The sequence below is a fragment of the Amblyraja radiata genome, chromosome 32 (genome assembly GCF_010909765.2).
Source record: "Amblyraja radiata isolate CabotCenter1 chromosome 32, sAmbRad1.1.pri, whole genome shotgun sequence".
Classification (NCBI taxonomy): domain Eukaryota; kingdom Metazoa; phylum Chordata; class Chondrichthyes; order Rajiformes; family Rajidae; genus Amblyraja; species Amblyraja radiata.
The window spans coordinates 13,045,223-13,067,410 of NC_045987.1; the positions used below are offsets into that span (position 1 = coordinate 13,045,223).

The 22,188-nt window shown below is 46.2% G+C and overlaps 1 protein-coding gene across 4 annotated transcripts in view; it reads right to left on the bottom strand.

Moving 5' to 3' along the window:
• Positions 1–22,188, bottom strand: part of hmcn2 (hemicentin 2) — a 247,232-nt gene that overhangs the window by 127,957 nt on the left and 97,087 nt on the right. For all 4 annotated transcript variants that reach the window (XM_033049217.1, XM_033049218.1, XM_033049219.1 and 1 more), the window contains 12 exons: positions 18,261–18,539; positions 17,156–17,437; positions 16,013–16,118; positions 14,685–14,854; positions 11,952–12,106; positions 10,471–10,567; positions 9,015–9,113; positions 6,464–6,640; positions 3,872–4,023; positions 2,732–2,855; positions 1,834–2,012; positions 97–193 (listed from right to left, as the gene is read on the bottom strand). In XM_033049217.1, coding sequence (XP_032905108.1) covers positions 97–193; positions 1,834–2,012; positions 2,732–2,855; positions 3,872–4,023; positions 6,464–6,640; positions 9,015–9,113; positions 10,471–10,567; positions 11,952–12,106; positions 14,685–14,854; positions 16,013–16,118; positions 17,156–17,437; positions 18,261–18,539 — 1,917 coding nt within the window. The remainder of the gene's footprint in view (positions 1–96; positions 194–1,833; positions 2,013–2,731; positions 2,856–3,871; positions 4,024–6,463; positions 6,641–9,014; positions 9,114–10,470; positions 10,568–11,951; positions 12,107–14,684; positions 14,855–16,012; positions 16,119–17,155; positions 17,438–18,260; positions 18,540–22,188) is intronic.

A 22,188-nucleotide genomic window follows, 5' to 3' on the forward strand; every position in this document is an offset into this window, starting at 1 on the left:
ATCGAACCCGTGTATCAGGCGCTGCAAGCGCTGTATGGCAGCAACTCAACTGCTGTGCCACGGTGCCACCAGATGTACGACACACTTTGTGCTTACCCCACACGTTCAGGTAATGGCTCTTCTCTGTCTTCCCAGCATCGTTTGAAGCCTTGCAGGTGTAGCGTCCAGCATCTTGGACTCGAGCACTCTTGATCTAAGTGACCAACACAAATATTCCAGTGTTTCTCTCAGGCTGAAGTACTTCTGACTTGTAAACGGTGCTGAGTCTTGCTAATAATCTGAGACCTAAGACCACAGAGACCACAGAGAGTGGTGAGTCTGTGGAATTCTCTGCCTCAGAGGGTGGTGGAGGCAGGTTCTCTGGATGCTTTCAAGAGAGAGCTAGATAGGGCTCTTAAAAATAGCAGAGTCAGGGGATATGGGGAGAAGGCAGGAACGGGGCACTGATTGAGGATGATCAGCCATGATCACATTGAATGGCGGTGCTGGCTCAAAAGGCCAAATGGCCTGCTCCTGCACCTATTGTCTACTGTCTATTGACCGCACAGGGAACTGCAAGGGTGTAGATTCCCAGGCATTTAATAAAATGGGTTATGTGGATCGCAGTGTTCAAGCCTATGGTGGAACTTCACAACATTATTCGAGTACACAAGCTCGTTATTGGGAGCAGCAAATACATATTGAGAGAATGACACAGAGCTGGTCTAAAGTGCCATAAAAGGAAAAGATTACAGACACTGGAAATCTGAAACAAGTCCAAAAACAACAGAAACGCACAACAAGTTGAGCGGTAACAGTGAATACTTCAGGTCAATGATCCTTCAGCGAAGCTTTTAGGTTAAATTCGCAGCATAACGCAATATCCAGAACTATATCCTGCACCCAATAAAGGTTTCATAACAATCGCACTCTAGTCACAGGGTGGATAGGGACGTGCAGCGAGGTGGGTGAGATGATGATTAAGAGGCCAGCAACCTAGATAATACAGGGAATAGGAACAGAGAATTTTATTGGGGATCTTTGAAAGATTCGTATAACTGGGGGCATGCAAGTGATTCAGCCACATTATTCATTCTGACTGAAGGTTCAAACACCTGGAGATGTAATGAAACAGGGCTAAGGAGTAAATGACCTTGGAGTACCTTGGAAGTGAACAACGAGAGCTGATATTGGGGGGAAAAAAGAGTCAAAGTCATGGAGTCGTACAGCGCAGTAGCAGGCCCTTCGGCCCACCGTGTCCATTCAAGAGGGACCTCAGGCATAACTTTTTCACAGAGTCCATATTTGGAATGAGCTGCCAGAGGAAGCTGTAGAAGTGGGTACAATTATGACTTTTAAAAGACATTTGGACAGATATATGGATAGGAAGGTTTTAGAAGGATATTGGCCAAATGCAGGCAAAAGGGAATAGCCCGGTATGTCAAATTGGGATGGACTATTTGAGCCGAAAAGACCTGTTTCCATGTTGTACAGCTCTACAACCCCACAGATCAATAAACCCAGGCTAATTTGGCCTGTGATATTCTATGACGCTATTTTGAAAGGGGAGGGATGGAGATAGTCCGGGTATGCACCAAATCATCTACCTATTTATTTACCAACCCAGGTCTCAGCAGACTGATCTCCTGACCATTAGCTTGGACGTTATTTCTAGAATTTTGATGTGCATATCTTTGGTTGCCATGTTTCTCAAATTATTTGAATTTGGCTCTTCCTGGGGTGAAAAGGTAATATAAAAATACTAATTATTTTCCTAGATGCCCAATCATCCATGGTTCAGGCTCAAGGCAAAGCTCTTCATAGTAAGACCAAAGACTCCCTGGCAATTCTAACCTGGATGAGACTGTCGTTTTGGCTGAACACCAGGCCAGCGTGCCTGGCCAGAGGTTGTCCATCCTTTGTCCAGGTGAGGGTGGGTGGAGGGACCGCTTGACTCTGGCACTCCAAGCTCACAGAACCATTCAGAGTAATGGACACATTCTGCTCCTCCTGCCCTAGGATGGTCGGTGGAACTACAAGACAAAACGGGTAAAATTAAACCTTGCTCGATCCGTCAACGGGTAATGAACTTGTATAAAGAACTTTGGGGGATGTCATGGCCATCAAAGGAAAGTGTCTCAATGGATGCTGGAAACATGAGCACAATACAGAGCGCTGCAGGAACTCAGTGGGTCTGAAGAAAGGTCCCAATCCGAAATATTGTGTCTATTCCCTCTACAGATGCTGCCTGACCCATATCCATGTGCCTTTGGACAGGCAGGGGACGCAGGGGGGTTGATCATGTGCAGGAGGATAAGAGTTGGTCTTTGCATCATGTTCGACAGAGACTTTGTGGAATCAAACGGCCTGCTCCGGTGCTGTACTGTTCTATGCTTTGTGATCTTTTGATTTCCTCCTGCACTGTGTTTAGGTCAAGGTTCCAGCATCTGCAGTTCCTTGTGTCTCCCCTTTAGCCCTTTGGTCTTTGTTTAAGAGTATCTGGGTGAAAGTTGCAACCTTTGCAACAAGTGGAATCTGCACGCACCAAGCACTGGCCCCTAGTTTTCCCAGTTAATATCTAACGCCCTATGAAAAGGATGGGGTGACAGCACTCCATGTCAGTAGCTTACTCCGTGGTGATTTACTGAGTTCACTCCCAACAAAGAGGAGAGTGCAGAGCCTCTCCAAGTGGACGAGGGGAGAGGAGTGGCGCCCTACACCCAATCTTAACCTCAATTCAAGACACACTTACGATAAACTTGCAGATGGATCTCGGCTTGGTCCTCTCCAGCAGAATTTGCAGCAATGCAAGTGTACGTTCCTGAATCGGAGTGATGGGCGCTGGCCAAGGACAGAATCTGGCCGTTCGAGAAAAACTACACAAGGAGAAAACATTCTCAGTTCTAGCGGCAAAAACAATCAAGGTACAAAGAGGATGCGACCACATCACCTGAAGGTAGTTGCAGAAGAGAAAACGGGGAAGAGGTAAACCTAAATACAAACAACCCCCCCTCCCCCCCAAAAGCCAAATAAGGTCATAAGTGATAGAACATTAGGCCATTCGACCCATCGAGTCTACTTCGCCATCCAATCATGGCTGATCTATCTCTCCCTCCTAACCCCATTCTCCTGCCTTCTCCCCATAACCTCTGACACTTGAACTAATCAAAAATATACTTATCTCTGCCTTAAAAATATCCACTGACTTGGCCTCCAGAGCCTTCTGTGGCAAAGAATTCTACAGATTTACCCTCATACTCATAATGCAATGAGGTTATTAATTTATTGTGTTTTTGATTATTATATGTTTATCTATGTGTTAATATGTTTACGGGCCAGTTAAGCTGCAGCAAGTAAGAGTTTCATTGTTCTGTTGTCAGTATATATGACAATCAAAGGGCAGCACAGTGGCACAGCTACTATTGCTGCTACCTCACAGCGCCAGAGAACCAGGTTCGATCCTGACCTCGGGTACTGTCTTGGTGGAGTTGTATGTTCTCCCTGTGACCGCGTGGGTTTCCTCCGAGTGCTCTGATTTCCTCCCATATCTCAAAGACAAGCGGGTTTGTAGGTTGAACGGCCTCTGAAAATTGCCTTGTGTGTGTAGGGAGTGGATGCAAAAGTGGGAGTATATAGAAGTAGTGTGAATGGGTGATCGATGGCTGGCGTGCACTTGGAAGGGCCTGCTTCCATGCAGTATCTATAAACTAAACGCTCTAGACTGTCAACCAGCTACTTCAGGAGAGACAAGGAGGGTTCTGAGGTTTAATGTTCAATGCTGGCAGTGGTAGCTTGTAACCTGTTTGAGATATCTACTGCATGAGAAACATGCACATTTGTGTACCCAACTATCACCCATCAATTCAGATCTGGGAAAACAAACTCCACTGACCTTCAGCCTTTCACTCATCATAATGACAAGAGTTTCATCTTTCAACCACGTCACTGTGGGCTCAGGGACCCCTGCAGCCTCACATTGGAGGTCCACGTGTTCGTTCAGAAGGACCGAGACCTTGTCCAAAACTGCTGAGACCACCGGTGGGACTGCAAATGGAAAGCGAGAACCGACATTTTACTAGGACTACATGCAACCCTTCGATGGAGGAGCAGTTACTGTTAGTATCTTCAGTATGACATTGGGGGGTGCAAGGGTTAAGCAGCACACACACACTCCAGTGTGGAAACAAGGCTGAGTAGCCGTGCAGGAACAAGTTTAAAAGCATGGAGGAGAATAGACAGGGCAAATGCACAGAATCTTTTTCACAGGGTAGTAGAACCATGAAATAGAGAGGTTGGGTTTAACGTGGGAGGGGGAAGATTTAATAGGAACCTGAGGTGCAACTTTTTCACACATAGGGTGGTAGGGTATATGTAACGAGCTACCAGAGGACGTAGTCGATGCAGGTACAAGAACAATACTTAAAAGACATTTGGACAGGTACATGGATTTGAAAAGTTTCGAAGGATGTGGGCCAAACACAGATAAATGGGAGTAGCATAAATGCAGCATCTTGGTTGGCATGGGAGAGTTTGGCCAAAGAGTCTGTTTCCATGCTGTATGATTCTATGACCTTGATACACCAATACTAACGCGGGGACTCAGCAAAACTAGTCTACATATCAAACAAAACGTGCTACTGGAAAGATAAAGAGGAAACTGATACAATTGCAATTTGGTACGAGTCATTTGTATGGGAATGTCAATGCAAGACATTGTTTTCTAATTAAAATTAATTTTTCTGCTTCGCTAGTTTGAGATCTCCAGATTATGGGTCAACCGAGCCAGACAGAGCAGTCAGAGACCCTCCCCCAGATAGCCAGCTAATATTTTGCAGACAGTGGTGCCTTGGTGTCGGTATATTTTTGTCTCCTGCACCAAGACAGTGATAAACGTTGCTACCCAGGCAGATTATACCATACATGAGTACAACAGGTGGGGATCATGGAAAGAATGTTCATGTTGCAGCCCTGTTTCTACCAATCATTCCACCACCACGCACAAGAAGCCAAGAAGGTTAATTCCCGGGATGGCGGGACTGTCATATGCTGAGAGAATGGAGCAGCTGGGCTTGTACACTCTGGAGTTTAGAAGGATGAGGGGGGATTTCATTGAAACATATAAGATTGTTAAGGGTTTGGACACGCTAGAGGCAGGAAACATGTTCCCGATGTTGGGGGAGTCCAGAACCAGGGGCCACAGTTTAAGAATAAGGAGTAAGCCATTTAGAACGGAGACGAGGTAACACTTTCTCTCACAGAGAGTGGTGAGTCTGTGGAATTCTCTGCCTCAGAGGGCGGTGGAGGCAGGTTCTCTGGATGCTTTCAAGAGAGAGCTAGATAGGGCTCTTAAAAATAGTGGAGTCAGGGGATATGGGGCGAAGGCAGGAACGGGGTACTGATTGGTGATGATCAGCCATGATCACATTGAATGGTGGTGCTGGCTCGACGGGCCGAATGACCTACTCCTGCACCCTATTGTCTATTGTCTATTGAAGCGCAAGACAGACAGATGCCGAGAAGTGTGTTCAGCTCTCGCTGAACAACTTCTAATCTTGTGTGTGGACTCGATAAGAAGAAGTAGTACAACAGGTAGTGCAAAAAGAGAGAATAAGCACTGTACGGAATGTACTGTCACAGCTACAGAGAGAGTGCAGATAAAATAAAGTGTAAGGGCTGCAATTAGGTAAATTGGAAGATTTGGATTACACCTTTAACAAATGTGAGGTTTGTTCAAGAGTATGATAGCAGAGGGAAAGAAGCTGTTCCTGAGTCTGGTGGTGCGTGATTTCTGTCTGACAGGAGAGGGGATTAAATGGTGAAAAAAGTCCTTGATTATGTTGGCTGGGGGGGGGGGGGGGCTGCTTTGTGTGAACGACTGGGCTGTGTCCATGACTTTCTTCAGTTTCTTGTCTCGGACAGGACAATTGCTGGACCAAATTGTAATGCTATCTATAGTGCATCTGTAGAAATTGGGGAAGAGTCATTGGAGATATGCAGGATTTCGAATACATGTCGGATGCTAAAACAGTGCAAGGTAATCTTGCTCTGGATTTCTTTAATAAATCGAGAAAAAGTCGACCTCAGCTCAGTACTTTTCCCATAACATTGCTGCTACATTAATTGAATGAGGAATTATGTTACTGTACAAGGAGACACAAGAGACTGCAGATGCTGGAATCTTGAGCAAAACACAAAGTGCTGGAGGAACTCAACATCTGTGGAGGTAATGGACAGGCTACATTTTGGGTCGAGACCCTTCTTCAGACTGATGAAGACCCAAACACATTGTCCATCCATTCTCTCCGCAGATGCTGCCTGATCCATTGAGTTTCCCCAATGCTTTGTGTTTGAATTATATGTATTACGACAGACTGCTTCACATTGACAATAAATTGTATTGTATTGTATTGTATTGTATTGTATTGTATTGTATTGTATTGTATTGTATTGTATTAAGAGATACAGTGTATAGACTCCAGCTCACCATAGACCTGTAAAGTATATAGCAGTTCTGTGCTGCCACCCACACTGGATGCCACGCAGCGATAGAGGCCTCTATCAGACACCTGGACATTGTGTATTTGTAGAATACCTCCGTCCTCCAGCACACTGACACCTGCCGTACTTGTGATCAACTGGTTTCCCTTGAGCCAAGTCAACACTAAATAACGAAGGAACAGCAATCAGTTAATGTCAGAGATAGTAAGCAAGATAACTATCAAAGCCCCACATGTCTATAGATACATTAAGGGTAATGAGCTTAGAACTTGAATACGTTCAAACCCAGGCCATCAAAATAAAGTGTTCAAAAGGGAACTGCAGATGCTGGAATATCGAAGGTACACAAAATTGCTGGAGGAACTCAGCGGGTGCAGCAGCATCTATGGAGCGGAGGAAATAGGCGACGTTTCGGGCCGAAACCCTTCTTCAGACTGATGGGGGGTGGGGAAAGAAAGAAGGAAAAAGGGGAAGAGGAGGAGCCCGAGGGCGGGCGGATGGGTGGGTGGGAGGAGACAGCTAGAGGGTGAAGGAAGGGGAGGGGACAGCACAGGCTAGCCAAATTGGGGGAATTCAATGTTGATGCCATAGGGGCGCAAGGACCCCAGACGGAATATGAGGTGCTGTTCCTCCAATTTCCGCTGTTGCTCACTCTGGCAATGGAGGAGACCCAGGACAGAGAGGTCGGATTGGGAATGGGAGGGGGAGTTGAAGTGCTGAGCCACCGGGAGGTCATGTAGGTTAAGGCGGACCGAGCGGAGGTGTTCGGCGAAACGGTCGCCCAACCTACGCTTGGTCTCACCGATGTAAATTAGCTGACATCTAGAGCAGCGGATGCAGTAGATGAGGTTGGAGGAGATACAGGTGAACCTTTGTCGCACCTGGAACGACTGCTTGGGACCTTGAATGGAGTCGAGGGGGGAGGTGAAGGGACAGGTGTTGCATTTCTTGCGGTTGCAACGGAAAGTGCCCGGGGAGGGGGTGGTGCGGGAGGGAAGGGAAGAATTGACGAGGGAGTTGCGGAGGGAGCGGTCTTTGCGGAAGGCAGACATGGGGGGAGATGGGAAGATGTGGCGAGTGGTGGGGTCACGTTGGAGGTGGCGGAAATGGCGGAGGATTATGTGTTGTATTTGCCGGCTGGTGGGGTGAAAGGTGAGGACCAGAGGGACTCTGCCCTTGTTGCGTGTGCGGGGATGGGGAGAGAGAGCAGTGTTGCGGGGTATGGATGAGACCCTGGTGTGAGCCTCATCTATGGTGGCGGAGGGGAATCCCCGTTCCCTGAAGAACGAGGACATTTCCGATGCCCTGGTATGAAATGTCTCATCCTGGGAACAGATGCGGCGTAGGCGGAGGAATTGGGAGTAAGGGATGGAGTCTTTACAGGGGGCAGGGTGGGAAGACGTGTAGTCCAGATAGCCATGTGAGTCAGTGGGTTTATAATGTATGTCGGTCAGGAGTCTGTCCCCTGCGATGGAGATGGTGAGGTCAAGGAATGGTAGGGAAGTGTCGGAAATCGTCCAGGTGTATTGGAGTGCCGGATGGAAGTTGGTGGTGAAGTGGATGAAGTCAGTCAGTTGTGTGTGGGTGCAGGAGGTGGCACCAAAGCAGTCGTCAATGTAGCGGAGGTAGAGGTCGGGGATGGGGCCCTGGTACGCATTGAACAAGGATTGTTCAACGTACCCGACAAAGAGGCAGGCGTAGCTGGGGCCCATGCGTGTGCCCATAGCTACGCCTTGTGTTTGGAGGAAATGGGAGGAGTCAAATGTAAAGTTATTGAGGGTGAGGACCAACTCCGCTAAGCGGAGGAGAGTGTCAGTGGCTGGGTAAAGGTTGCTCCTCTGGTCGAGGAAGAACCGGAGGGCTTTGAGGCCATCCTGGTGGGGGATGGAGGTGTAGAGTGACCGGACATCCATGGTGAAGATGAGGGGGTGAGGTGTCAAAATAAAGTGTTGGATTTCTGTGGAATGGCAGAGATAGACGGGAGGCAAATGCATGACAATTATAATGGTGCCATGTAACAACTGTGGCGATGATACCACTAGTGTAGGAAAAACATTTTTGGAGAGGCTGAAACCATATGTGCAGGTAACACATTTCTACATTTTTTTGTTTAGTTTAGTTCAGAGATACAGCGTGGAAACAGGCCCTTCGGCCCACCGAGTCCATGCCGACCAGCGATCCCCGCACATTTGCACTATCCGACACACACTAGGGACACTTTACAATGATACCAAGCCAATTAACCTACAAACCTGTATGACTTAGGAGTGTGGGAGGAAACCCGAGATCCTGGAGAAAACTCACACAGGTCACACACAGAATGTACAAGCTCTGTACAGAATGCACCCGTAGTCAGGATCAAACCTGGGTCTCTGGCGTTGTAAGGCAGTAACTGCACCACCTTGCCGCCCATTATTCTTGATATCTAACTAAATTTCTAATTGTTTTGTTGAAATTACAATGCCGTTACTCTGTCATAGCCCCAAGGCATAAAGGAATAATGTGACTCAAACAATGAGGTTTCACTTCAGACTCACCAGGTGTCGGGGCTCCGGTGGCAATGCAGTTAAAGGTCACTGAGTAATTCACAATGACACTTTTATTTGTATCCACAGACGCATCGATAACAGGAAGGTCTGAAATACAAAAACCAAACAGCAAAAAATAATGATTCAACGTAAAATTATTTTATAAACATGTTCTGAGATGTACAAATGTACCCAGAACAACTCTATATATATATATATATATCGTGAAGCACATGAACCTGGTTATATTTGGAACATTATGATGGATTTGAGGTATTTGACAATTTTCTGTGTAGGAAGGAACTGCAGTTGCTGGTTTAAACCGAAGATAGATACAAAAAGCTGGAGTAACTCAGCGGGTCAGACAGCATCTCTGGAGAAAAGGAATAGGTGACGTTTCGGGTCGAGACTCTTCTTCTGTGATTGTCCACAACCTCAAACAGTTCTTTTCTTAATTTCCCCTCTGAATCCCGGTCCAATACATTACAATGTGACAGAGTGAGATTTTAAGTGGGAAAGGGTGCAGAAGCGATTCACCAGGATGTTACCTGGGCTTGTGTTATCGGGAGTAGTTGGGACATTTTTCTTTACAACGTAGGGGTAACATTATTGAGGTGTTTTAAGATCAAGACAGGCATGGATAAGATGAATGCTCACAGCTTTCTCACAGGTTAGACGATTCTGATATTAGAGAGCAAGCTGAGAGAGGAGAGATTTAAGAGGGACCTCAGAGGTAACTTTCTAACTCAAAGGGTCATCTCTATGTGGCAGGAGCTGCCAGAGGAAGCTATAGAAGTGGATCCAATTAGGATTTTTAAAAGTTAATTGTACATATATATGGATAGGGAGGGGTTAGAGGGCAGTGGGCCAAATGCAGGCAAATGGGACTAGCCCTTTATACCAACTTGGTCAGCATGGACAAGGTGGGCTAAAGGGCCTGTTTCCGTGCTGCACAACCCTATGACTCTATTAACAAGGACGAAGAATAGAGAACTCTACCTTTCCCACTTACACTTGCCCTGTGGGGGCTGTGATCACCCTGTCTCCACTTCAAACATTAAACAGTACAGCACAAGACCAGTCCCTTCGGCCCACCATAAACCACTTCTATCAGCTCTCCCCACAACCCCCGGCGTTCCAGAGAAAGCAAGTGTGTCCAACCCCTCTCTGCAGCTGATATCCCCGAATCCATGCATCATTTTGTTCTGCACCCTTTCCAAAGCCTCCAGATCCTTCCTGTATTGGAGCAACCAGAACTGCATGCAATACTCCAAATGCGGCCGAACCAAACTCCAATAAAGTTGTATCATGACTTCCTGACTTAATCTCATTGATTCATTGAAATTGTATGTCAAGAAAGGAAATGCTTTTTAATATCCTTGAAAGGGAGAAGCTGATGGAATACCTGCTCACTGTATGGGGTTTTTTTTAATTGTGGGGAAGTATAATTTTCTCCAAAACTTACCAAATACGATTAGACGGACATCTTGCTCAGATTCCCCTGCCTCATTGGTGGCTACACAAGAATAAATGCCGCCATCTTTTTGAGTCACCCGGTCAATCTGTGAACCAAAATAGAAGATTGGTTTAGAAAGAACAACGTCTGAGGGTGAATCACAACTAAAGCCAACTTTGGATTCGAGTTTCTGTCAGTCTCTTTCTTCTCCACGAGTTGTCAGTCTCACTCTTTGGCTTTATATCTTCCTTCGTTTTCATCTATCAGGAATAAGTCTTTTCTCTACTGAAGCAAAGATTCAGGGCCGGAGACCCAGGTTCGGTCCTGATCACGGGTTGTACTTCCCCCCCGTGACCTGCGTGGGCTTTCTCCGGGAGCTCCGGTTTCCTCCCACACTCCAAAGACGTACAGGTTTGTAGGTTAATTGGCTTGGTAAAATTGTAAATTGTCCCTATTGTGTGTAGGATAGTGTCAGCGCGGACTCGGTGGGCCTAAGGGCCTGTTTCCGCGCTGTACCTCTAAACTAAACTAATCGGGGTTATGGTGAGTGGATGGGAGTGTGGGAAATGGAGACCCAGTGAGTGGATGCGAGCATAGGAAGCAGGAAGTGTGGGAAGTGGGGCTTGTGGTGAGTGGAAGTCAGCAAAGGCAAACATCACCTTGACCCAGATGCCAAAACTATTGGGATTTCCAATGAAGGGTCTGAAGAATGGTTCCTATCCAAAATGTCATCTGTCCATTCCCTCCACAGATGCTGCCCGACCCTATGGGTTACTCCTGCACTTTGTGTTTTGGTCGGGATTTCCCAAAGGTCGGATGATGGATGATACTGTTTTATCAGTTTCAATATATAATCAGCTAAAATTGTCTGGCAAGTTAAGTCTGACTGCAGCACCTGTGACACCTCTAGTGAAAATGAGTACAAGGCGATGTGGTGGCTCAATCTCAGTCATGGAGCCGGGGAAATATGTAGCACAGAGCAGGCCCTTCTGCCCACTGATCCATGCTGACCATCAACCTACATTAATCCAATTCTATTATTCTCATAACTCCCCCCCCCCCCTCCTCCAAAATGCCACCATTCACCGACACACAGTAATTTACAGTCACCAATTAACCTGCCAAACCACACATCTCGGAAACCCGGATCGCTGGAGGAATCCCGCATGGTGACAGGGAAAGGTGGAATGACTACGCAGACAGTACCAGAGGTCAGGATTGGAGCTGGATCTTAGCTGCAGTGCAGATCCCCTCTTAAGGTCATAAGGTCATAAGTGATAGGAGTAAAATTAGGCCATTCGGCCCATCAAGTCTACTCCACCATTCAATCATGGCTGACCTGTCTCTCCCTCCTAACCCCATTCTCCTGCCTTCTCCCCATAACCTCTGACACCTGTACTAATCAATATATAATCAATTGCTCTTCCTGCATCAATCAATGGTCATTCGGGAACAGTTCAATCCTATGTGGATAGAATGTCATTACTCACCTTAAGGATCCCATTTGTCCTGGGGAGCATTTGTCCGCCCTTCAGCCAGGTGATCAAGGGCATTGGGATTCCAGTAACAGAGCACTCCAATGTAACAGACTGACCCGTAACCACAGTCCGACTCTCAGTCCCCACAATCTTCACCACCGGAGGAACTAGACACCAAACACAGGCAACAGTTATGTCTCCTCATTATAGCGATTCAAGCAGGAATAAGGAAATATTGTAGAGGAAGTTAACGATACGCATAAAATGGCAAGTGATAAAAGATTATATTTCTGCACATGTGTAGGAAGGAACTGTAGATGCTGGTCTAAACTGAAGATAGACACAAAAAGCTGGAGTAACTCAGTCTGAAGAAGGGTCTCGACCCGAAACGTCACCCATTCCTTCTCTCCAGAGATGCTGCCTGTCCCGCTGAGTTACTCCAGCTTTTTGTGTCATATTTCTGTACATGGTGTTTTCCTGTCCTGCCATTTCATGAGCTCAATGTGGGTTTGTTTAAAATTGTGCATTTAGTTTGTACCAGGTGTATGACAGAACAGGAGCAGGACTTAACCACACAACCTGCTTTGTCTGTGAATGAATCTGTGTGCTGGGCACAGGACGGATCTTCAGCGATATGCACACACAGGAACCCGAAGCTGTTAACTCTCTGGTATTCACGGGCACGGAACTCCCTATCATCTAAAGGATCTACAGGACACGCAGTCTCAAAAAGGCAGCCTACATCATCAAAGACCCACTGAGCTGCAGTAAGAATGTCCTTGTTCTGTTGCTGGTCCACATGATAATTAAACGTCCTTGATTCGCTTCATCTGCTCTGCTCCTCATTGAGACCATATCAATCCTATCTTGCCCTCAGCTTCACTTTCCTGATGGTTCTGAATATATTCAAATTTGAGACAGATAATGACATTAATCAAATCCAGAGACAAAAGAGTGATGATTTTTCCATGTGAAGTGTGTTTCATTGCGAAACTATTTCAGTTGCCACCATTCAAACTAGTCTCAGTTGCTTTGAACCTCCCCACCTCTCTTTTCTAGCTTTCTCCTCCCCTGCTCCATCAGTCTGGAGATGGGCCCTGACATGAAATATAGTCTGTCCATTCGCTCCATTGATGCTGCCGAACCTGCCGAGTTCCCCCAGCACTTTGTGTTTAATTAAGTGGAACAACATGGAACAGTACAGTGTTCAAGAAGGAACTGCAGCTGCTGGAAGATCGAAGGTACACAAAAATGCTGGAGAAACTCAGCGGGTGCAGCAGCATCTATGGAGCGAAGGAAATAGGTGACGTTTCGGGCCGAAACCCCGAAACGTCACCTATTTCCTTCGCTCCATAGATGCTGCTGCACCCGCTGAGTTTCTATGGAACAGTACAGCACGGGTACAGGCCCACTGGCCCACAAACGTGCGTGCCAACAGTGATGCCAGGCCTGCCTGCGCGCGATCCCCCTATTCCCTGCATATCCCGCGCATCCAAACTCTTGCTCGGTTGCTAGTTCTGTCCTCGAAAATGAAAATGAATGAACTTAAGCCTGACACACAGAGCTGGAAACCACTGAGTCCCCAGGGGCTAAATTGCAGAATCATGCACGGATTGCGATGAGAATTTCTGTTAAACTTTTAGAGGTTGCCAGAAAAGATTTAAAAGGAAATGAAAGACAAACTTGAATTCAGATCATATCTCGCACAACCTCTGGAAGTCCCAAAGCAACTTACAGCCAGTTAAACCCCTTTGGCCCAGTCTCTTCGTAATGAAAATACCTTTTAACTTGTGAGCAACGAAGACTTGCTTACAAGCAGTACTTTTTTTTTTGTAGACAAAAAGGTGCCAGTATTCACATCAATTAAAAATGAAACTACATTTATCAACAGTTTTTTTCCAACAATACGCTGGGGACACCTTAACATGTAATATAATAACGCAACTCAAAGTAGAAGGAAATAAATGTTCCAATTCATCCACTTACATTATCCATTTTAAGGTGAAGGGGGAAAAAATTGATAGGAATCTGTGGGGTAACCTTTTCACACAAAGGGTGATGGGTGTATGGAACGAGCTGCCACAGGAGGTAGTTGAGGCAGGGACTGTTTAAGAAAGAATGAGACAGGTACATGAATAGGACAGGTTTTGAGTGATTTGGGCCAAACACAGGCAGGTAGGTGGATGGGAACATGTTGGTTGGTGTGGGCAAGTTGGGCCGAAGGGCCTTTTTCCACGCTATATGACTCTAAGACTCTCTCTATGCGCATCATTCTAGAGGTGCCGGTACAAAGCACCACGTTACAAAACAAGGCACAGCTTACAAGATTGGCAGTGAAACTTATAACAGCGTGTTACTTTAGCTCTGACTTTGGAGAACACAAAACTCAGTGTTTTCTGGCACCAAAGCAGTTGGAATAATCTAAACTGCTCACAGTGTGTACTTGAGAAAAATTGAACTTGATGGATTTAAAAGTTGCATTTCCTTTCAAGTCTCTAAATCTCTCAGTTCTCTATAAAGTGGAGGGAGCAAAACTCACAGTTATGAAAAAAAGATATTGTACTTAAGTCCAAGGGATTCACCGAGCGAGTCTTCAAAGTAATTCCAGATTGCCTCATGTATCCCAGAAAGTCCTGGTATATTACACTACTAAATTAAACAAGCATTTCTGATTGCAAGCCCAAGGTTGGGATTTATGAATTAAAAAATCACAATTATAAACGATAGTTTTTACAAGAATTTTACCATGGACTGTGATGTCAAATTCTCTTCTCACTTCACCTGCCTCGTTGCTGGCTAGGCAGACATACTGACCGACATCCGTCAACTTTATACGGCTAATGAAGAGCCTGCTCTGGTCAGCCAGCACCCAAGGGCCATCGTGCCCAGTGAGTGGAGCATCTTCCCGCAGCCACCTGACAGGGAGCAAGGAGAAGATCAAACTTCATAACACAAGAGACACAAGACATTGCAGGAGCTAGAATCTGGAGCAAAGCGCAAAGAGATGGAGGAACTCAGCGGGTCATGCAGAATCTGTGGAGGGAAATGGACAGACAACATATCGGGTCGTGACACTGCTTCAGACTGAAGAAGGGACCCTGTCCTTGCGTTTGACGGCACTGGGCCTATACTCGCTGGAGCTTAGAAGAATGAGGGGGGACCGCATTGAAACGTACCGAATAGTCGAAGACTTAGATAGAGTGGATGTGGAGAGGATGTTTCCACTAGTGGAAGAGCCTAGGACTAAAGGTCATAGCCTCAGAATTAAAGGACGGAGATCATGAGGAATTTCTTTAATCAGAGGCTGGTGAATCTGTGGAATTATTTGCAACAGAAGGCTCTGGAGGCCAGGTCAATGGATATTTTTAAGGCAGCGATAGATAGTTTCTTGATTAGAACGGGTGTCAGAGGTTGTGGGGAGAATGCAGGAGAATGGGGTTAGGAGTGAGAGATAGATTAGCCATGATTGAATGGTGGAGTAGACTTGATGGGCCGAATGGCCTAATTCTGCTCCTATCACCTATGACCTTAACCCAAAACAGCATCTGCCCATTCCCTCCACAGATACTGCCTGACCTGCTGAGTGCCTTGAGCAGTGTGTGTTTTGTTCATTTCACAAGACTGGACTACAGTTAGATAGTCAGAAAAATATTCGTTTTGTTTGGAAGTTGAGTAAAAACAAACTGTTTTACTCTCGAATAACCAGAGAGAGTGAAATATTCTCCGTAATAGCAAACTAGGTGACATTAGTAGGTGCGTGTGGTTGCACACTAACAGCAGGGTTGTGCACCACATCATAGATCACAGACAAACTTATCAAAAACAACTAAACTTCACACAGACTGTTCGAACGAAAAGGCATTTAGCTGAAACATTAACTCTATTTCTCTCTCCAAAGATGCTTCTTGACTCATGGAATGAGCTGATAGAGGACATAGCTCAGGCAGGCACTATAACAACATTTAAAAGACATTTGGACAGATACATGGATAGGAAAAGCTTAGAGGGATATGGGTCAAACGTGGACAAATGGGACATCATGGCGAGAAAAGGGAGAAAGGAGGGGGACTTACGTTATTCTCGGTGCTGGGTGACCAGAAGCGAGACATGTCAGCTCCAGTGGGTTATCAATGGTCACAGTCACGGGGGAAGAATCTCCACTCAGCAGCTGAGGAGGGACTGTGGAGACAATCGACAGCACATTTCAAGTGGCATCCAACACAGAACCAATGTGAACTGCAGATGGTGGTTTAAACCGAAGATAAACACAAAAAGCTGGAGTAACTCAGCGGGACAGGCAGCATCTCTGGAGAGAAGGAATGGGTGACGTTTCGGGTCGAGACCGTTCTTCAGTCTTAAGAAGGGTCTCGACACGAAACGTCACCCATTCCTTCTCTCCACAGAACCACTTTTGTTTGCATTTAAGCAGCGTTTTTTTTGTGACGGTATGCACCTTTACAGTGAACCAGCACCTCGCAAAAATTAAAAACTAGATTTTCAACTTCTTAGAAATTTGATTTTTAAGCCCAACAATTTTAAATTATCAATTTCATTACTGGACAGAAGATGGGTGTAAAGTGATGGGAAAAAAATTCTTGATACTTGTAGCTTGATTTTTAATTGATATGCGTCTTGGCAACTTTTCATTTATAAAAATAGCATTGCATTTAACTTTCTCCCTTGGCCAATGCCTCCATGAGAAAAGATGGAGCATAAACATTTCCAGCCGAACAAGTCCTTTCTTTTTTTTTGCATTGGATATTTTTAAGGTGGAGATTGATGGATTCTTGATTCGGATAGGAGTGTCAGGGGTTATGGGGAGAAGGCAGGAAAATTGAGAGGGTTGAGTGGGAAAGACAGATCAGCCATGATTGAATGGTGGAATAGACTTGATGGGCTGAATGGTCTAATTCTGCTTCTATAATTTATGAATATGACCATTCCACTGTGCCCTGTGCAGGCTGAGATTGCTGGTGTATTTTCACACACACAGACTGCTACTAGCTGGTGGTTCCCGATGGAATCACCAGCATTCTGCAGCCCAGTATGTTCTGCGGTGTGGACTCACAGTTCCTGACACTGATACATATCTACCTCCAGGGCCAAAGCCATGAGAGACTTCTAATAAATCTCCAGGTCTGAACTTGTAGAATAGCTAGAGTGCCAAACAGCTGCCTATCTAGTCTCCTAACAGTATGTTTTCATAAACTTCCTACCCAAGATGTCGACAGTGTAGTGCAGCTGGTATTCTCCTGCGACACTGTGAGCGATGCATACGTATGTGCCAGCATCACCCACTCCAGCGTTCTTAATCTTCAGAGTCTTTCCCTTGGCCAGGATCTGTACCCTCTCACTGCCCATCAGTCGGGCACCATCCTTGAGCCACGACAGCTCCGGAGGTGGGTAGCCGCTCGACGAACACTTTAAGGTCAAGGAATGACCAACTATTGCTTTGGTCTTCGAAGGATGGCCTGAGCTCTCGTCGATGCTGGGTGGAACTGCAGAGAAGGAAAGGCGAGATATTAATGCACAATAGACCAGAGTCATTAGTGGGCCAAGCACAGGCAGCTGGGTCTAGTTTAGCTGGGACATGTTGGCCGGTGTGGGCAACTTGGGCCAAAAGGGCCTGTTTCCACACAGTTTGACTCCATGACTCTAGACTTGGAAAGTGAACTGATGCCTGGAATGTGAATCTATACATTAATAAAGAAGAGGGTTGCCTCTGGATACGTCATGTTTGTCAGGTTAGGATCCCTCACTATGTTAAATCATTGCATCCCAGTTACTCCTGCTTGATGTTAACACAAAGTGCTGAAGGAACTCAGCGGGTCAGGCAGCATCTGTGGGGGAAATGGACAGGCGACGTTTCGGGTCGAGATCCTTCTACACAGAAATCCTGACCTAAAGCATCACCTATTCTGCTTCTGTAACATATGAACATGTTCCGTGCTCTATCTTTTTAAGAAAACATGGTCACCGCACAGAGTGGTGTAGCGGAGTGGGGGGGGGGGGGGGGCATGGTGGCACAGCGGTAGGGCTGCTACCTTGCAGCACCCAGGTTCAATCCTGACTAGGGGTGCTCTCCGTATGGAGTTTGTACGTTCTCCCTCTGACCTCGTGGGTTTCCCCCGGGTGCTCTGGTTTCCTACCACATCCCAAAGACGTACAGGTTTGTAGGTTAATTTGGCATTGGTAAAAATTGTCCCCGGTGTGTAGGCTAGTGCTAGTGTACAGGGTGATCGCTGGTCTGTGTGGACTCGGTGGGCTGAAGGGCCTGTTTCCGTGCTGTATCTCCAAAAAAAAACAAATCTAAGGGCTTACTGTAAACCTGCACTTTGTATGACTTCTTGACAGTGCCTGCGATGTTTCTGGCTCGGCAGGTGTACCATCCTGCGTCAGGCGCCTGGGCTCTGTGAAGCTGCAGGAGCCGACCTCCCTCCACGTACATCATCTTGGAGCTGGATACAATGGGCCGATTATCCTTCAGCCATGTTATCCCAGGGTCAGGAACACCATGAGAATCGCACTCCAGGCTGACGTGACTGTGCAGCATGACATTCACCTCCCTGGTATCGTTTGCTCCTCGGATCGTGGGAGGAACTAAGAGGAAAGAATAAATTCCTTTTATATTGCATCTCAGGACACTGCAGTCACCGCCGTCTGCAGAAAGTCTACAATCTGGCAACAGAAGGCATTGGTTTCAGGACTACATTTGGGTACATATCTGGACTACACGTCTTCCCACCCTGCCCCCTGTAAAGACTCCATCCCCTACTCCCAATTCCTCCGCCTACGCCGCATCTGTTCCCAGGATGAGATGTTCCACACCAGGGCATCGGAAATGTCCTCGTTCTTCAGGGAACGGGGATTCCCCTCCGCCACCATGGATGAGGCTCGCACCAGGGTCTCATCCATACCCCGCAACACTGCTCTCTCTCCCCATCCCCGCACTCGCAACAAGGGCAGAGTCCCCCTAGTCCTCACCTTTCACCCCACCAGCCGGCAAATACAACAAATAATCCTCCGCCATTTCCGCCACCTCCAACGTGACCCCACCACTCGCCACATCTTCCCATCCCCCCCTAAGTCTGCCTTCCGCAAAGACCGCTCCCTCCGCAACTCCCTTGTCAATTCTTCCCTTCCCTCCCGTACCACCCCCTCCCCGGGCACTTTCCGTTGCAACCGCAAGAAATGCAACACCTGTCCCTTCACCTCCCCCCTCGACTCCATTCAAGGACCCAAGCAGTCGTTCCAGGTGCGACAAAGGTTCACCTGTATCTCCTCCAACCTCATCTACTGCATCCGCTGCTCTAGATGTCAGCTGATTTACATCAGGGAGACTAAACGGAGGTTGGGCGATCGTTTCGCCGAACACCTCCGCTCAGTCCGCAATAACCTACCTGAACTCCCGGTGGCTCAGCACTTCAACTCCCCCTCCCATTCCCAATCCGACCTCTCTGTCCTGGGTCTTCTCCATTGCCAGTGAGCAACACCGGAAATTGGAGGAACAGCACCTCATATTCCGTCTGGGTTGCTTGCGTCCGGATGGCATGAACATTGAATTCTCCCAATTTTGCTAGCCCTTGCTGTCTCCTCCCCTTCCTTAACCCTCGAGCTGTCTCCTCCCATCCCCCCCGCCCTCGGGCTCCTCCTCCTCCCTTTTTCCTTCCTTCTCCCCCCCACCCCCCATCAGTCTGAAGAAGGGTTTCGGCCCGAAACGTTGCCTATTTCCTTCGCTCCATAGATGCTGCTGCACCCGCTGAGTTTCTCCAGCATTTTTGTGTACCTACATTTGGGTATGTTTGTTTGTTTGGTTTGGGCGTGTTCATGTATAGTATGATCTGTTTTGACTGGATAATGTGCGTATAAAGGCTGTTCACTGTACCTTGGTACACATGATAATAATAAACCTAAACCATGCAGTTGAATCCAAAATATACTGCTTTGAAATTTATAACTTGACTATTCATTGTAGAGCAAACAGCAAAGTACTGGAGGAACTCAGCGAGTCAGTCGGTGCCTGTGGAGGGCATGGACAGACATTGTTTCAGGTTGGGATCATTCTCATTGATGGAGCAGGGAGAAGTAAGCTAGAAAAGTGAGGAGTGGGGCGGGACAAAGCCCAGCAAGTGATAGGTGGGTACAGGAGAGGGGGAGGGGGGGGGGGGAGATTGGCAGATAGGTGAAGGGCCTGTCCCACTTACGTGTCCTTGGCACGCAAATTACGCGAGCTCGTGGTCGCGTTGAGCTGCGACAGTCCCGCGAAGGTCAGGCGCGATTACATGCGTATGCACAGCCGTCTGGAGCCCGTGACATCATTTGAATATGGACACAAAATGCGGGGCCAAGAAAATTGAAGATAGACACAAAATGTAGGAGTAACTCAGCGGCACCGGCAGCATCTCTGGAGAGAAGCAATGGGTGATGTTTCGGGTCAAGACTCTTCTTCAGTCTGAAAAGAAGGGTCTTGACCCGAAACGTCACCCATTGCTTCTCTCCAGAGATGCTGCCGGTCCCGCTGAGTTACTCCTGCATTTTGTGTCTATCTTCAATTTTCTTGGCCCCGCTCTGGGAGTAGAAGTGGGAGTGGATCCGGACCGCAACGGCCGTGAGCCCCAGGCTGACCTTGGCGATCGTTTGCCTGCTTCTGCTGCTGTTGGTGGTGAGACGTCGCGAAGATTTTGTTCACTACAAACATTTTGGAGCCCGCGCGATGTCGCGCACAACTACATACCCCTCCGCGCTTCTAAGTGGGACCAGCCACGCGCGGCCATACAATGCCCGTGTGCCTCAACGTGACCACGAAGTTGTGTAATTTGCGTGCCAAGGACACGTAAGTGGGACAGGCCCTTTACTCCACCTCTCTGCCAATCTCCCCTCCCCCTCTCCTGTACCCACCTATCACTTGCTGGGTTTGATAAACTCATATAAGAAAAGACAAAATATGAAACGGTATGTAACTTTTTATGAGGATTCACCAAGGGGGAGGAGCTCAATGTATAACAACATCACGGAGGTCTATACATTTTTTGCCATCGTTGATGGCTATTCGTCCTTAAGGTATCTTCCCTTAGATACCTTAATAGCACCTTTTTTTTTAAAACACAATCAAGATTTTTATCTGTTTAATTTTTTTGAAAGTAATTGTGTATCACATTCTTTTTTTCTTTTTCTAAGGCACTTTACAAGAAGGAGATGCAATATAAATCTAATAAACCGGGATGACCACCCAAGTCCTAAAATTCTGAGGTATTTGGTTGCACCATATGATTCAGGAATATTACCTTGATTTACAATGCAAGACGATAGACAAATAAAGAATGGAGGAATTACATTTTGTAGTTGGAATATAAGGGGTGCCAACGAACCAATTAAGAGGGGTAAAATTTTTGCCCAACTAAAATCGTTGAAAAGCGACATAATGTTTTTGCAGGAGACACACATGAAACAACAAACACAAATAAGATTAAAGGCGAATTGGATAGGCCAAACATACTACTCCTCATTTACTTCTAAATCTAGGGGTACAGCTATTCTTATTAGGAAAGGTATTCCTTTTAAATTAAAGAATACTATATCAGATAAAGAGGGAAGATATATTATAGTTTCGGGTGAAATTTATGCAACCCCACTAACTTTGATAAATATTTATGCTCCGAATTTTGATAACCCCCAATTTTTTGATAAAATTATTGACATAATATCAGAGTTTAATTACCAAAATGTGATAATAGGGGGGGACTTTAACTGTGTTTTAGATTCATATCTAGATAAATCAGCAAAACAAAAGAAGAGTAATTAAAAATCTAAAACTAGCGAACTTCTAAATACATATATAAAAAATACTAATATAATAGATGTATGGAGGTCTGCTAATCCAGTTGGAAGGGAATACTCGTTTTACTCTTCGGTGCATAAAACTTATTCAAGAATTGATTATTTTTTAGTGGATATGAAATTAATGCCATATACAAACAACCCAACATACCACATTAGTAGTATCTCAGATCACTCTCCGTTGACATTTTCAGTAAAATTTGAGGGAATGCCGGGTAAAAAAAAATTTTGGAGGTTTAATACACATATTTTAAATGACGTGCAAGGCTATCAATATTTAAAACAACAAATTAAACTTTTTTTCGATACAAATGATATACCAGGTACTTTGCCTTCTTTATTATGGGAAACTTTTAAGGCATTTATGAGAGGAATTATAATTTCATATCAAAGTTTTCAAAATAAAAAGAAT